Source organism: Gymnoscopelus microlampas (genome assembly GCF_963454915.1).
Source record: "Gymnoscopelus microlampas genome assembly, chromosome: 13".
NCBI classification, from domain to species: Eukaryota; Metazoa; Chordata; class Actinopteri; order Myctophiformes; family Myctophidae; genus Gymnoscopelus; species Gymnoscopelus microlampas.
In genome coordinates, this window is record NC_139950.1 from 18,497,204 (window position 1) to 18,515,251 (window position 18,048).

Here is an 18,048-nt window from a genome sequence, read left to right on the forward strand (position 1 = left end):
TGTGGATTGTAGGATTGTATGTTAATCTGTATATTAATTTATGCCTTGAGGATTCTATGTTGATGCATAACTCTGTATCTCATGCACTGCTTCTGGGGGGTTTGTGATCTCAGATTTTGTCTCATGCTTGCGCAGGTAATCTGTAGTATCACAGGAGCAGAGTCACACCGCCAAAATGAATGCAATAGTATCATTGCAATAAATGGTAAATGGTTAATCCTGAGCTGAAGTGTCACATTATTGAAAACGTGTACAAATCTTTGAATATACCGCGGCCAAATACATTGAGAACGTTTGAGAACCACTGATATAGCAACATAGGTTTTTCAGAAAACAGTTTTAGTGGATTTAGAAGACATTTGTAGAATGTCTACCTCAGGTCTTCATGGGTTAAGCTCTGTGGGACTATTTATTCGCTATACTGACTGCTGTATGACACATGCCTGCCAGGTCATTCCTGCCTAAACCTCTACCTCAGGCTTTATTCCCCAGATCATGCATGACCTGGGTTTCCCCAACAGCACAGTTGGCTGACCTGACAGTATAACAACCTCAGGACCCAGTGTGCACTGCATTCTAGAGTGGCCACTATACACAAAATGTCCTGAAAGCTATCTTGAGAAGTTGGCAATTTGCAGCCCTTGCCATCGCTCAGGCGTCCTTATGTCTCTGACATCTGCTTGATTTGAAAAGAAGGAGAAGACACTGTCTAGTAAAACACATCCAAGCTCTCAAATCGTTATTCTGTTCCATTTATGGAATAGCGTGCGTTGGATTCAAAGTGTTCCCACCAGAGTGTGCCAGGAAAGTCAATTAGAAAGGATAGGAAAAAATATATATATTGAAATTTCTGTTCAAAATCAATTCATGAGATTATTGTGCCAGTATAACTACTTTCAACATGGCATCTATATTTTGGGCATGTCATTATTGTCAAATTTTCAAAACCAAATATCTAAAACAGTAGATCAAGCTAACGCTGCGTTGTAAGCTTGTAGATTGGCAGATTTTGCAATAGGGGGTCGCAGAGGCTATACGGCTACTATTTGGCGGTCCATGGAATGGAAAAGTTTGGGAACCCCTGCTGTAGGAGCACCGCCAAGAATCTGGTCTTACATGACCTCTGACCTCTACTGAAGGACACATTGAACCCTGCACATATTTTCATAGCGGGATCACACAGGGGGTGGAAAGTGTCATCATATTTTTCACTCCCACTGGGCCAGGCTGGAATCATTGTGAAAAGTCATTCATGTTCAAGGTCATTCAGGAGGTTTGTTCTTAGGGTGCTTATAGGCTGATGCATGTGGATTTCAGATTAATTTACATTCAGTATTTATTCTCGTGTTAACCCATTAAGACCTGAGGCCGATTCTACAAATGTCTTCTAAATCCCGACCTATGTAATATCAGTGGTGCTCAAACTTTTTCACGTCAAGGACCCCCAAAATAAAATATATTTGGCCGTGGACCCCAATCTCAAAATATTTTGTCCCAGGGACCCCCAGAAGTAGCCATGGTTCACATGACGCTTGTATACAAGCGTCATGGGGCCGAGCGTCCCTGGTTTATAGTGGTGTTCGATTTTGTTACATTGCCAACTCTCACATGTACATAAACGTTCAGATCAAATATAAAGTGCTTACCCCCGAGCCACGGATGTTACAAGCGACCCGGACCGCGATTTTTCTTTATTTATAATGTATCATATATAATGTATGCAATACACCTCCCAACCATTAGTGTCGCATGGTTGAAAGCATCGGAGAAAATTTTGAGAAAATGACCGGAGATCGGATTAAAATGCTTTTTATTGAACAATACGGGAGATACGGGTACTTATCGCGGTAATTGTAACATCCGTGTCTCGGGGATAAGCACTTTATATTTGAAATCTGAACGTTTATGTAAATCTGAGAGTTGGCAATGTAAAAAAATCGAACACCACTATAAACCAGGGACTCTCGGCACCATCACTGTCATGGTATGACAGTCATGTTTCAGGGCTACCCCAGAAGCAAAGATTTGAGTTACAAATGTTACAAATATATATATATTCAAAGATTTGCACACATTTTCAAGATTTTTCAAAAATGGCAGATCTACAAGCTCATAGCGCGGCACTCGGTGCCGCGCTATGAGCTTGTAGATCTGCTATTTTTTAATAGCCAAAGTATAAAATTACACAGATGTGTTCCCGGTCTTAACGGGTTAAGGGCCGTGTCCACAGAAAGCATTTGTCGAGCTGCCAGTGCCAGTCTGTCATGGCATTTCAGCGATTCAGCGCTCTCGTCGTCGTCCAGCGTTTTTTTGGCGGAGCGCCCTGAGCGCTTCAAGCACAAAATAGTTTAACTTTTGAGAGGACTCAAGAGGAGTGCTGCTCATTTGATCCTACCCGTCTGTGCCTGACAACCCGGTAATTTACGACCTATCGAAACCACAACCAAGTCCATTACCGTTGTTTCAGCTAGGCTATTTGTGCTAATAACACAGAGAGGACATAACATGCACAGCTACTGTACAGATGACGGGTTCGATCGTTGTCGGCGTCAATAAACGCACTGTGTGGCACCTTGCTGTGTAGCAGTGGTGTAAAGTAACATGCACAAGTACATGTATTCAAGTACTGTACTTAAATACAATGTTGAGGTATTTTTTACTTTACTTGGGTATTTCCAATTTTCTGTACTTTTACTTCGACTCCACTACATCTCAGAAGCAAATATTGTACAAATATTGTACACGTCGCTTTGCGACACGTTGTGAGCTTGTACTGTAGATCTGCTATTTTCAAAGCATTTTTAAACATTTGGAAACTTGTGAAATGAGACATTCTGCAAAATGAGCACTTTTACTTTCAGAACTTAAGTATATTTTAATGCGATTACTTTAATAAGTCATTTTGAATTCCAGACTTTCACTTCTAACAGAGTATTTATACATCGAGCTTTACTTTTTCCACCACTGCTGTGTAGTATCTGAGGCACTATGATGAATCACCTCTAGGATGAATCCGAGTAGTGAGGAGGAATACGTAAGTCTGGAGGAGAGATTTGTTGGGTGAAGAACCACCTGCGATTCAACTCCAGCAAGACAAAGGAGCAGGTTGTTGACCTCCAATGCAACTAGTCCACTGACACCTGTTACCCACCCGGGAGGAGAACATAGAGGGCATAGCGCGGCCCGTTGGGGACGCAGATGAACAACAAGCTGAAAACTGGGACACTCTTGATAAGAGCCTCGGGTCCTCGGTGTGTCCAGCAGAATGTTCTCTCGCGGTCCTTAGTGGCCAGTGCACCGCTCTGTGCCAGTACTCCTTAGTGGCCAGTGCACCGCTCTATGCTAATGTGTCCTCAAGAGAAAACGTCAGGCAGAGGACGCCGGTATAGGATCATGTTTGTCATTCGGGGCTGAGCGCAGGCATCCAAAATGTGTTGACAGAGGATGGGCTTCACACTGAGCTCTGTGGTGTGTCAGTAAATCCCTGTGGGATTATCAAAGACCCCCGCCACCCCAACCATGGACTGTTTCAGCTGCTATACCGTCTTGGTAGTATACGGTAGCCTACCGCAGCCTCAAGGTTCGAAGCAGCAGGCTCCCGGATCAGCTTTATCCACCAGGCAACCAGATGTATGAACGATTGACACTAACGGGCCTGTTGCCGGTCTGCCCGTTACACATACATTCAGACGCATCTGTGCCTATACAATCACACAAACGGGTAAACAACAGCCGAGTATGAAGTTGGTTGCCCCACGGTTGTCCAGAACCGAAAATCCAATAATCTTTCTGTCTGTCTGCGTCCCTTCTATGCCCATATATGATCCCTGACATCAATCTGGCCTCCAAGTACTCTGACAATGGGTACAATGAGTACAATGTGTATTGCATAACCAGAAGGGCTGAGTTACAAACAGGCATCATTCCTAAACATTAACATGCTGAAAATAGGGATGTAAGCACACACACACACTTATTTAAACTCATCCCACGCACGCACGCACGCACGCACGCACGCACACACACACACACACACACACACACACACACACACACACACACACACACACACACACACACACACACACACACACACACACACACACACACACACACACACACACACACACACACACACACACACACACACACACACACACACACACACACACACACACACACACACACACACGGCACACACACACGGTTTTCCATTCTCTTAAGAGCTACCTGGTGCAACTATGAACCTTTAATCCCCAGCTCTATCTATATTTTTTCTCTATGCATACCTATGTGCAATGTGCATGTTCCATACATAATTATTCATACATTTTCTACACAGGGCTTACTGAGGTTAACATTAAATATTCTGTTCATATTCTGGTCATTTACATGATTTTATGCCGACACTAAGACCTCGTGTACAGTACCTACCTACTGTACTGTAGTGTCTTATGAATATTCATCTTTAAATCCGATTAATGTGAATATTAATCATGTGAAGGATGCATATGTGCACACCTTGGAAATTGACCGTATGAATGTCCTAAAATATCCTATTCCTTTCAGCTGTGATGACCGGGTGACCCTATTGATCGTTTAATAGGGGCTTAACCACTTAAAAGCAGCTGTAAGAGATATTGTTTGCCTAAAATAAAAAGTTTAATGTTAAAAGGTTCAAGCTCTACAATCCGATACTAGTCATTGTTATAGAGTCTTTGTTCAGTAACAGGGGTCTCCTTGTCTCTCCTGCTCTTTGATAAACAGAACACACATTTTCAGGTGGGTTACACTTTTCATCCAATCAGGACAGAGAACCTGACAAAAATCATAAATCGGTTTGTGTTCCATTTATTTGTTTCATCACTTCAAATGCCACTTGTTTATCCTATCATTTTAACAACTACTCAGGCTTTTATGTTCACCGTAGACAGTTCTTCTTTTTTATTTTTTCTTACTTAGATATTCATTTGGTCAGAAATGACCCCTTCCTATAGAAGCCCAATCAACTTAAAACTCCCTCTCCCCCTCCTTTTTATTCTTCTCTCTTTCTGAAAAACAACAAAATTATGGAGCTTGCGCAAAAATGTCACCCACTTCCTTTGCACCTGTAAACAAGATTGAATTTTGACTTAAGAAATTGATTTTTTGGCATCAGTTTGACTGAGAAGTGATCTAAAAAGGCATTTTTCATACATACACTTTTGTTGTGTCATTTTATCTCACGTAACCAAAGCCTCAGGTGCATTAGCATCACACTATGTCCCACTATATGCTTATCTGCGTTTATACCGTAGGAGGCACATTTCGTTATTTCAGACCTCATTTAACACTGAGCCATCTTTAAAATGCACAAATTGCCCACCATGGAGCTTCAGAGTGGTTCCCGACATTCATTAGCAGACCCCTCTTCTTCTACCGCCCAGAGAGGGCTTCCTCGCTGACGCCACAGCGACCATCTGCTCTCCAGCTTCCCTGCCAGCTGTAGGATCCTGTCAAAGCAGCTCCTGTGAAGTAAGACAGCCACGGGCCTGCTCTATGCCTTATTCATTTACATCAGAGGAGGAGGAGAGAGAGAGGCAAGGACAGAGGTGTGCTTTTGTAATGCTGGGTACATCGTGCGAACAGTACTACAGTAGCTACTGTATTACCCGGTGCTTCTCAAACTTTAGAGGACCAAGTCTAGCAAATCCCTGTGTTTTTCTCAACTCACTGATCTAACAACGGCATGCACCGAACAAACTAGCAGACAGACACACGCGCGTGCGCGTACACACACACACACACACACACACACACACACACACACACACACACACACACACACACACACACACACACACACACACACACACACACACACACACACACACACACACACAGTTAAAATGTCCATAATAGTATAATATTGAACATGCTGTAATATTTGGCTACATCAAATTGAGAAATCAACCAACCCAACCTACAACCTGTACATAAACTGCACCATCCTAATCCCATTTTTACATCACCATTTTGATGTATAAATGTATTATCCAACAAACTAAAACAATCACTGCATTCTTTCACATACACAAAACACAGTATAGGCCTATGTAATGCCTGGGATTCAAACCCGGGTCTCCCGGGCGAGAAGGGACATTAAAGCCAAACAACTTTTATCTTTACAAGTTCATAAAATTTGAGAACTACCAACACACTCACAATCTCCACTGTAAAATCCTGGGTGTTCAAGGCAAGCTTACCAAAGTGCTGCACAAGAAATCAAAAAACTACATATACTAGGCTATACAAGCTAAAAACAGAAAAACACAGTAAAGAAACAAAAAGAGACTATATGACTATGAATACAAAACACACCAACGTCAACTCTTAAGTGCGATCAAAAGCCAAGGTATAAAAGGAGTTCACTCAAATAATTACTTATTTTCTATCAATTACACACCCCATGTAGCCTTGAATTCATGGAGATTAATTAGTTTTTGTTGCATTCCGAAGCCAATAATTTGATGAACGCCGGAGTCTCCGGTAGGAAAATCTCTGTGAATGCAAGGCTTCATGGGGTGTGTAAGTGATAGAAAATAATATTTATTTTGGGGTGAACTACTCCTTTAAGGCGAAAATTGAAATGTTTCAATGTTGGAAATCCCAGTTTATTATGGGAGGGTAGCTCCTTCCATAATTTGGGGGCTACTAGTAAAAAGTCTCGGTCACCTCTGGTTTTTAAACGTGTCTTTGGGACAACAAGTTTCAGCTGATCAGCGGACCGCAATGCCCTTGAAGGAGTATTAGGTAGACGTGTAAAAGGTACTGAGGCGCCAAACCATTCAATGATTTGAATACAAAATAAAATAAAATCAATTCTGAAGCGAACAGGGAGTGTAGAGTAGCCAGAATGGGTTTGATGTGGTCATGCTTGCGGGTTTCAGTTAAAAAACGGGCCCCAAGGGCACCCGGGTGGCGCAGTGGTAAAGTCACTGCCCACCACCACAGAGGTTGTGGGTTCGAATCCACCGTGGCACAATCGGCTTTTTCAAGCGTCTACACGAACACAATTGGCCCGTGTTCGGGGGAGGGAAGCCGGACTGGGAGGGTGGTATCGGTCATTGCACGTACTCCTACTGGCTGGAGCGACACCTGTCGGCGGGGAGTTGTTGGGCGGGAGGAGTATGACGAAGGCCCTACGTCCTCCTGGTGGGGGCTCCTCACTGGTAGGTTAGTCAGTAAGATACGACAGCAGTGTCAACACAGAAATGTGTGTGGGGAGGAATTAATTGGCTTAACGACTAAATTGGGGGAGAAAAAGGGGTTAAAAAGAATTGGCTACTCTAAAAATGTAAAATAAAGTGTGCCCCAACATTTTGGACTAACTGTAAACGTGCAAAAAAAAAATGGCCTGGTTTATGCCAGCATAAAGTACATGACAGTAGTCAACGTGGCTCACTCGCTCGAATCACTCATTGAATCCCTCATTTAACTCATAGTCTAAATGACTCAAAGTTAAGCATCTCAAGATGTTACAGTGTTGATTAATTACTGTAAATAACCTGAATACTGTATGTGATCTGCAGCAGCACAGCACAGCTGAGGAGTTAGGATCTTCTCCGCCACACTTTGCTGAAAGGTTAATATCATTAAGTCAACCAGGTTATGTTACAATGGGCAGCTGAACATCTGTTTAGCTCTAGAGATGGCATCAGCTGATCAGAGAACATTTTGGAGGTCAAGTAATTGAACCGTGCCTGGTACTAAACCTTGTTATATTTTATTAGTAAGTGTAAAATATACTGCAAGCCCCGAAGCAGATCGTTTGTTATCTGGATAGTATAACTGATGCTTAATTTTTACTTTATACTTAAAATACTGTACTGAAAATAGCAGATTTTCAAGCTCACGATGCGTCCCAATCTGACGCAGAGTGAGCTTGTAGAAAATAACAGATATGTAAGGTTTTTAGAAAATACCCGATCCACAAAGCTTGCGTTGTGAGCTTTTCGATCGGCTATTTTCTGTTATGTGGGACACAGTTACTTTCCCATTGAGGGAACTCGTTATTTTTCACTGCATGGCATTGGATGCATGACCACTGGTGCATTCCCAGGAACATGATGGCTTTGTGTCTACAGTATGTTCTTAATGTCGTTCCTTACTCCATGGATGACCGGAGCACTGGCGTGTCACATGACTAGCTAGGGTATTGTTCAACACAGATAGAGGACCATAAACCATACTGTGCCTCGAATAAGAAACCTATTCTCCTCTGTAATGTGCTGTATTGGGAACAATTATTTTGATTTATTATGCATTTTTCCTCCCTCACTTGAGATACTGTGAACGGAATGCAAGACTATAATGCAAAACAATCATTCCTTTTCATTAACCTCTTCTCCAAATATAATGTTTTCTTTTTCTTCCTGCAGTCGTGATTACAGAAAGCAAGTGGGAAAATAGCTCTTCATATTCCCTTCATTAAGTAATGTCTGACATTTCACAAAAAGCATTTCTGCATATTACATATTATGCAAAGTATTACCCATACAATTTAAGACCAGGGATGGGCAACCTTTTTGGACTTTTCCAACTGAGGCTTTCTTTTATTATAGGCTGCCAATTAGAATAACAAACATAGAATAAGTATGTTTGAGAAATGCTGCTCATGCGTGACACTTGCAAATTGATTGATTCTGTTGCTTTTAACTGTACATGTATATATTTAATAACACAATGCAAGATAAGCTTCTGACTGGGAGAAGTGTTATGCACATAACAAAAAGTAATGAAAACCTAATTTATGGGAAATACTGATGATATCGATGATGATGCATTAGATCTTTTTTCATAAACAAAAATAAATGCAATTTTGACTACTTTGTGTTAAAATTCAAGATTAATAAGTAAAGAAGACAGCTTCTCAGTTATCAAAAGGTGACAACACAATACCACAGAATATAATATATGCTACAAAAAAAGAAATAATAAAGAAATAATCCAAGCAGGTATTTATGGACTTCAATATGAAAGTGGGTCCTGCAGAAAGATCACATGAAATCCAATTTCACATCTGTTGCTGTCTAGACCTCGTGGGTGGAATTGCGTTGCTAGGATACAGCTTGCGTCCGAGTTTATTTCCTGTCAGCTCCTGATATTCACAAACACTGCAACAGGAAATAAACCTGGACCCATTTATAATCTTTATGTAGTCTGGAGTGAAAAGGTCTATTGCAGCCACACAAAACTGTCTTCTGTGGCGATGTCTCACCCTTAGTGTGAGAGCTGCCACCGGTAACCCGCTGTCAGTCCATTAAAGTCAGGCTAGTTGGTTGCAATTCGTAAAGAGGCAAGACATGTACAATGGGGCAACGTTCAAGATCTTCTTTGTGAATGTGTGTAGAGCCAGGGCCGGCGCACCCATTAAGGCGACCTAGGCGGCCGCCCAGTTTGCGAGGCGGCAAAAAAAGTCGGGGGAAAAAAAAGATAATAAATCGGTAAAATCAGAATTAAATAACACAACCCTAACCTAACCCTAACCCTAAAACCAAAATAAAGTAACCAAAGACACAAAAAAAAGTATCATAATCCGCCCAGAACCGCAAAAAAAATCGCGGGGGCGCATCAAAGGAATCTCGTCTAGAGCGGCGATCAGCCCTCCACCGGCCCTGTGTAGAGCCGGACCGATGTCAGATTCTTGGGTCCGATGCCGATCCTGATCTTGGAGATTCCTAGACTACTGATATTTAGACCGATATTTATAAGTTTATCACACATCGCACCGCAGATCCGACAGATATGCCGATATGGAGATCTCTGTATCTGTCTAGCCTGGAATTGAACTGATTCGCGGATCCGTTCAGTGGATTTATTTTTTATCACTTCACTTCTCAGTCTGGTAATGCTGGTATTGGTTAATTATATGGTGAATTATTTCTCTGTAAGCAATCTCTGGTTAACCGGGTATGCATGCATTGCACGTTGGATTCGCTATGCAATAAACTCATCTCAACAGGTCATCTGTCACTGGGGATCGGACTTTGACTTGAAAAACGTAATGTGCACCATTATGAAAACAAGTTTTAACAGGGGAAGTTCCGTTTTGGCAAAAAAAGTCCATGATCGCACATAAAAGGTCCTCGCTTGCCTCTTTGTGTGAGCAATTCCTCTCGTGCGCAAACAATGGGAGGCTGCCTTAAGTGGCTGCCATATAACTTTACCAACCAGCTTTGTGAAAATGAACTGTCACGTTGCTGGTTGAGAATCAACTTGTCAAATGGTTGGTTTGTCAGAAAAAAAAAATCCAAGTTCCCTTCCTTCGCTATCGCCGCGCAGTTGTTACAGATGAGACAAATGCATTTCCCATTCGTCATGAGGTAATATTGTTATGACCAAGGGGGTTGCTCATTCCCCAGGAAAAACCATGACATCTGCTTTCAACAGGAAACTGTTGAAATCTTTTATTTGTGGCTTACACACACAAATTGGCTCCAAACAAGCTCACAAGCAGAGCGAGACAAGACGAAGGGCATCACTTCCCCTAGCCTCATCGTCACCCATGGTTTCCAACTATTAACGCATGACATAAATGATATAATAATAAGCAACATAACACCCAACACATTAGCCATACCAAATAACAACTCAATAACACACTAAACAACAATGACACAATAAACGTGTGTGTGTGTCTGTGAGTGAGTGAGTGAGTGAGTGAGTGAGTGAGTGAGTGAGTGAGTGAGTGAGTGAGTGAGTGAGTGAGTGAGTGAGTGAGTGAGTGTGTGTGTGTGTGTGTGTGTGTGCACCCCAAGGTATGCTGGGAAGTCCTTCTCCTGTCCAGTGACACACCCCAGGACGCTACAATATTATTTCTTCATGTCGAACGGAAATTGAATTTGTGTTATTATATTATAATAATCAGTGGTGGAAAAAGTACTAATTTGTTTTACTTAAGTAAAAGTATCGATACTGTAATGTAGAAATGCTCTGTTACAAGTAGAAGTCCAGAATTAAAAATGGACTTTAGTAAAAGTACAAAGGTATTGGTATCAAAATGTACTTAAAGTACCAAATGTAAAAGTACTCATTATGCAGAATGTCCCATTTCAAGTTTTCAAATGTATAAAATTATTTTGAAAATAGCAGATCTACGAGCTCACAATGCGTCGCATCGCGACGCATTGTGAGCTTGTAGATTGGCTATTTTCAAATGGCAAAAATTTATATAGGGCTGAAGTGGTCAATGCATGTTTTATAATATACAGTAACTAGCAACTCAAGTTTTCAAATATATGTAGTGGAGTAAAAGTACAATATTTGGGTCCGAGATGTAGTGGAGTAGAAGTAAAGGTATTGGAAATTGGAAATATTTTTACTTAAGTACGGTACTTGTAAGTAAATGTACTTCACTTTCCACCACTGATAATAATAATTCTCTTCCCATTGTGCATGGACAGTGTATGTCTTTTGTCTCATTCTCAATACTGCTGTCTGGTCTCCTGTGGACTGTAGAGGGAGACTGCAGAGTGCAGACATGGATCACAGGCACATACAAGGTTCAATTTGCTGGGAGGATGGGGGGGGAATCCGTGCCTCTGCTTTCGTGCAATGCATCGTGTTTTGCGATGCATTTTGAGCTTGTAGATCTGCAATTTTATAATACCACAGGATCTAGTGGAAAGGGTATGTATAGGGGTTTATGTGATTAAAATAAATACATGCATTCCCTTTTGGGAAATGTAGATGTTTGATATTCATGTTTGATAATAGCCTATCACAGTTTAACAATTAAAAATGTATGCTAACCACATTAACCATGGCATCCCTTTGGCAAGTTTGTTCAAAGCGTAAAACAATTATAGCTTATAGATCGTCAATCTTCACCCATTAAGGCCTGAGGTTCCGATTCTACAAAGTGTTCTTCTAAATCTGAAGGTTTTCTGAAAAACCTCTGTTGCTACATCAGTGGTTCTCAGACTTTTTCATGACAAGGACGTGTATTTGGCCGCGACCCACCGTCTGAAAATATTTTGTTCCAGGGACCCCCCCCCGTACCCAGAAGCAAAGATTTGAGTAAAACATGTTACTTTAAAAAAATATATTTATATTCAATGATTTGCACACATTTTCACGGTTTTTCAAAAATAGCAGATCTACAAGCTCATAGCGTGGCACTCTGTGCCGTGCTATGAGCTTGTATATCTGCTATTTTTAAAAGTATAAAATAATGGTTTAAGTAGTTACACAGATGCATTCCCGGTCTTAATGGGTTAAGTGGTTAAGAAGAAATGTACCCTCAGTTGTTTTTTTTGGGTCCTGGTACAGTATCTTTTCCATGTGTTTGAAAAGTAGTAGTAGCCTAGTACTGAACAGATAACGCACCTGGACAATTGAGATGCTGCCAGGACCATTCCTATGCTAAATCATGCCGCTCCGCTCCTCTGATATGATTCATTGAGGTTCACATTCAAACCAGCACTCTATGGAGTGAATGGACGATGGCACACAATATGAATGGATGGGTTTCCGTAAAGGCCCTCGGGATTCGCCGGTCAATCCTAACAGACAGGGATGCCCATGCAACCCCATGATTTAGACCTACTGTAGCTTTTTACTAGCGATTGCTTCCCATGCATTATACAGTGTGGTGCAGTGGTTCTCAAAGTGGGCTCCGGGTCCCCCAGGGCTCCTTGAGAAGGTACCAGGGGGGCCCCAGCTAAATGTGTTAATATATATATATATCATCAAAATCAGTTTATCCACTCAACACAAATCTCGTATGAAGTCCCTGACTCCCTGCCACAAAATATTTGCAGATGGGGGTCCGCGGTCAAAAACGTATTCATAGGGGGGAGCATGAGCTCATGACCATTTGGTATTGACAGAGCTCTCCACTAAGGAAGGTGGTGAAGGCGGTTGAACGCACCACAGGGAGCCATCTCTCGTCTCTGAAGGACATTATACGAGAGCAGGTGCTTGAGCAAGGCAAAAGGATTATGAAGGACAAGCATCATCCTAACAATGAACTGTTTGTGATGATGCCAAATGGGAAATGCCTGAGATGCTCTTACAGCCAAGGGCTCGAGGCTGAACAAAAGCTTTTTCCCGGCAGCTCTCAGACCACTAAACAGGGACAACATAAATTAAAACAAAAAAGAAGAAATTGCACCGACAAAGGACTCTTTCTATGTATATGCTGACTCCTTTGCACTTTCTGATTGGGTTAAATGACTCTCAGTCTCATATGTGTACATGCTCAACTCCTTGCACATTCGACTGTGATATTACAGCTATTGATTTAGATATGCAGATGATCTGTACCTGCACTTTTAGATAAGTATACTGTATACTTCTGAAACTGCTGCATATTGATAAGCTAATGTACAGTACATGTCTAAGACAAGATCTTACATTTCTTTCTTACTGTATATATATTTTGTATTATTATATTATTATTTATTCTCTTACTTAATATATTATTATGTCTAGACTATTTTGCGGAACAAGTCCCAACAACATATTGCTGCTTGTACTTGTCATTGGTAAATAAAACGTTGGGGGAAATAATTGGTACTAACCAATTCATCGTTGCTGCAGTGGCAATTTGTTGCAAAGTATTTATGATCAAAACTCCTGGAGCATGCCTTAAACAACTTACTTTATATTAAAAAATATCATGCCATCAATAGATTCATTTCAGTAAGTCTGTATAACTTTTTTTTTTGGTGTAAGGTAGTTTTGTTCAGATATTAATATTACTAGAAAGGAGGCCTACTGGGGCGCCATGCAAGTCGGGAATACATGCACATGCACCCGTTTGTGCAATACTCCTTAGTCATTCTACATGTCATTGCTGTCGGGCAGAAACCTCTTATCTCCATATTTTAACTTTTTGTGTTTTTTCGTACATTAATGCCTCACTACCTGATCATACTGCAGTGTCACACAAAAGTAGCAGATCTACAAGCTCGGAAAGCGGCACGAAGTGAGGCGTTTTGAGCTTGTAGATCTGCTACTTTTGCTATTTTTGAATTTGAATCCTGGGCATACGGTATGAGGCTGCCCAGTATCTGAAATTAAAATAAGGGACACCTGGGTGACCTGGCTGTCTTATCTTTTTCTGGGCGTCCCTTATTTTTCTTGGAAATAAAGGACAACCCAGAAAAAGATAAAATCTCACTGTAAATAATGTAACATTTTTGTATATTATATTAACCGGGTCCCAGCATCCATATTCTGGGGGGACATGTGCCAAAAATTGCAGATCTACAAGCTCACAACGTGTCGCAAGATTGGCTATTTTTGGCCAAGAAATTTGGTGTAGACAGGGAAAAAAAGTGTAGAAAGTACAGAACTCGGGTCCAGTATACTATAGGGTTTAAGTGGTTAATAGATAGATATCAACCATCCTGTTCCCTCTGTTTCAGTTCAATTTCGTTGGGAAGCTGCTGGGACCGCGGGGAAATTCCATGAAAAGATTACAAGAAGAAACGGGAGCAAAGATGTCCATCCTGGGTAAAGGTTCAATGAGGGATAAAGGCAAGGTAAGATTACAGCTTAGTATTGCTTCACATTGATAAATATGCACTTCACTTATATCCATGAAAACATATCTACAAGCCCACAACGTGTCCCGATGTGACATGCTGTAGATCTGCTATTTTTGCCCTTTTTGTAATGTTCTGAAATTCTTTGAATTTTGTAGAAGAAAAAAAAAAGCGCCTATAATAGCATTCCCAATAGGGACGCCAGATTGAAAATGGTTAACTAATACAGTGGTTCTCAACCTGTGGGTCGGGACCCCAGGGGGGTCCCCACATGATTGGGGGGGGGGGGGGGGGGGGTTGCAGATGACAGTGAAGACAATCTTCTAAGGACTTACAGTATAAGACTGTTTTAATACCTCAACAATTACTGCATCAGACCATTACTGCATCAAAGGTAATCAACAAACTATACTATAAAAACAGTCAAACATTGGCTAAATTGTCAAAACATATTAAAAAAACGTGAGAGAAATGCCCCTATGGCAGTGCCCATACAAATAAAGAATCCCAACTGTACAATGTGAAATACAGTATATCAAGACATCAGCTAGTGTGTGGAATTAATAGCGTTCAGTGTGTTAAATCAAACATTAGAGAAAAAGACAAGTACACAAACAGAATGTAATTAACACTATAGCACACATCATGGCCAATGAAGTTCTCTGCTGAAGCGATTTATCATCGCAGTCGGGCAGAAACCTTATATCTTCATATTGAAACTTTTCAAGTATTTTTTTTCACAAATTGGCCCTACTTCCCTGTAAAATGTGTTTAGAAAGATTTGGAAAGTGAAAGTTATAGTGGTTAAGTCTGTGGGTTTTATAAATATTTAACCGAGGAAAATAGCATTGCGACTAATAATAACTACATGCAGTGGTGGAAAATAACTAAGTACATTTACTTAAGTACTGTACTTAAGTAAATCTTTGAGGTATTTGTACTTTACTTGAGTATTTCCAATTTCCAATACTTTTACTTCTACTCCACTACATTTCAGAGCCAAATATTGTACTTTTACTCCACTACAATTATTTGAAAACTTTAGTTACTACTGTAGTTACATTGCAAATATAAATTATTACATTATAAAACATACATTAACCACTTCAGCCCTATTTCATACCTAAGCTATTAGAAAATAGCAGATCTACAAGCTCACAACGCGTCGCGATACGACACGTTGTGAGCTTGTAGATCGGCTATTTTCAAACATTTTAGTATTACTTGAAGTGCATTTTGATACCAATACTTTTGTACCAATTCCGGACTTTTACTTGTAACAGAGTACTTCTACATTGCAGTATTGATACTTTTACTTAAGTAAAACATTGGAGGTAACATTTTCCACCACTGACTACATGAGATCAGGAACAAAAGGTTCCTAAAAAGTGACAGGTTTTGGACATACAAGGTTTCCACTCAACAGCGACGTTATCCCGCTGGCTTGTTGGAGCCCTTGGAGCGAGCCTTATCCGTGTGTATACACAGGATAAGAGCGCTGGATCTGAGAGCTTAGCCAAGGTCATGACGGGCCTCAGTGCTCTCTGATAGAGTTACACTACTGAAGGAAGGTAACATACTGTATCAGGAGATGACAATAGACTCGTCGTAATTAAACCTCCTTTTGTGAATGTGGAGCTGGACGTTAAAGCTGTAATCCGTGAGTTTCATTGTCCTATACGCGGGAGATCAAAATTCCTGCTTGGCGAGGGGAGATACCGCGTTTGTGAGCTTCAGGTGGTACTACTGTACTTGACAACCAGTCGGTGTCCTACCCGACACCAGGGTCTACATTTCTCAATGGAAGAGTAGGCCTCTGGTAGTTGAGACGTTCGTTTTCTCTGTAAGATAAGAAATTCCATCGTGGCTACGAGCTGTGCTACACGCGGTATGAAATCGGTCGGATCAGCGAACAAACAAAATATCTATAAATCCACAAAACCTCATACAGTATATGCAGATCCATGATGCCATCAATAGGACGTCATATAGAATGTCTCCGAAACTTTCACGAAATATCTGCGCATGTCCGAAATCTCGGCGGAAGTACGTATGTATTTCTTGCCTTTTCTCGTGTGATTTAGGTCCGAATAACCAGCTGTAGATGGAATCTGGGTCTCCCACATGAGAGACCAAACATCTACTGGCCTGCCAAAGGGGAATCCCCCTGGTCCAAGGGAGATATTAGGCTACAGTGGTCGTCAGACAGGGTGGTGTGATGATGGCCGTGCCAACTCAGTGCCATCTGAATTGTATACCGTTAGGGTGGGAATCAGTTATGACAAAGGACAGAGGGAACAAACTGTAGAACACGTATCGCATTCAAAAACGAAGTACCATCCAAATCAAAGTTGGTGAGGAACCTCGCATTATGTCTTGAGATATTTTTGTTCACAATTGACAGAAAATCAACTGGAACAATATTCCCGAGACATTTTAACCATTTTAATCAACACAATAAACAATGAGGGGCGCAAAGCCCAAATTTGGTGCCCCCGACGCCCTATTGAGACACTGCTTTGTGCCGTTGTTTTCTTTGTTTTAACGGTTGTGGTGCATGTATCTTTAAAGCTGCTATCCGGGACGTATTCTAATGAAAATAAAAACAGTGTTTTAACCAATCTGTATGGTAGAGTATGTTAATACAACATAACTAACAGATCTGCAATGGTTGGAGGTGGTCTCCTTACTCTTCCATTGATAAATTGAGGGTAGGTCGGGTAGGACATCTCCTGGTTGACAAGTAGCTCTGCCTGATGCTCATAAGCCCAATATCTCCCCTGGAAAGGTGGGGATATCTTCTTAGATGAGCGGTAGACCAGATATTTAGTTCCCCCAATGCGTTGTAGACCCAGGTTCAAATCCCAGGTGTTACAGTTACAGCACTTCCCGTACAGTACTTATTAGAGAACATGAAACGTATGGATTCTAGCTTTATAACTAGCTTTATTGATTGACATTGCCAATTGTAGCAATGTCACAGGCTCCCTACCCTGAACACACATTATCACCCTAGTCCCTACCCAGCAGGGTAATATGAGGTTAAAGAGGATTAACAAGTGCCTCTGCAGCACATGGGACTACTCACATTTTAATCCTTTCTCCCTTGCAGGCAGTGGAGATTGATCAATCAATCATTTGCATGTAAAACAGAGATCTGGCATATAGGGAGTCATATGATTTTAATTATGGGCATATTCAGAGTTGGGGGGGATTGATTGACTGCCAATGGAGACAACAACTGGAGCCTCGTAATGCATGTTAATGCACAAGCATTGTCGTCATCATCACATATTCTCCCCCCACAGGGAAAAGTTAATTTAGAAACTCGAATCCCCTCCTTTGAGCTGATGTGCCCTTTGTTGTGTCTTGCCTACATGTTTTGGCATTGGACTGTGTCACTAAACATAACAACCCACATAAAGATCCTTCTCCAATTTATTCTTGTATTGTTGCTGGCAGTTCAAACAGGCATAGTCCAGTTCCTTCTGCTTATTTCATTTTTGAGTAAATT

General features: G+C 41.2%; 1 protein-coding gene across 1 annotated transcript in view; it reads left to right on the forward strand.

The window, feature by feature from the left end:
* khdrbs2 (KH domain containing, RNA binding, signal transduction associated 2) overlaps window positions 1-18,048 on the forward strand; it is a gene marked incomplete at its 3' end in the record, with an annotated part of 93,606 nt that overhangs the window by 30,595 nt on the left and 44,963 nt on the right. The window contains exon 3 of the mRNA XM_084076740.1: window positions 14,415-14,531. Coding sequence (XP_083932866.1) covers window positions 14,415-14,531 — 117 coding nt within the window. The remainder of the gene's footprint in view (window positions 1-14,414; window positions 14,532-18,048) is intronic.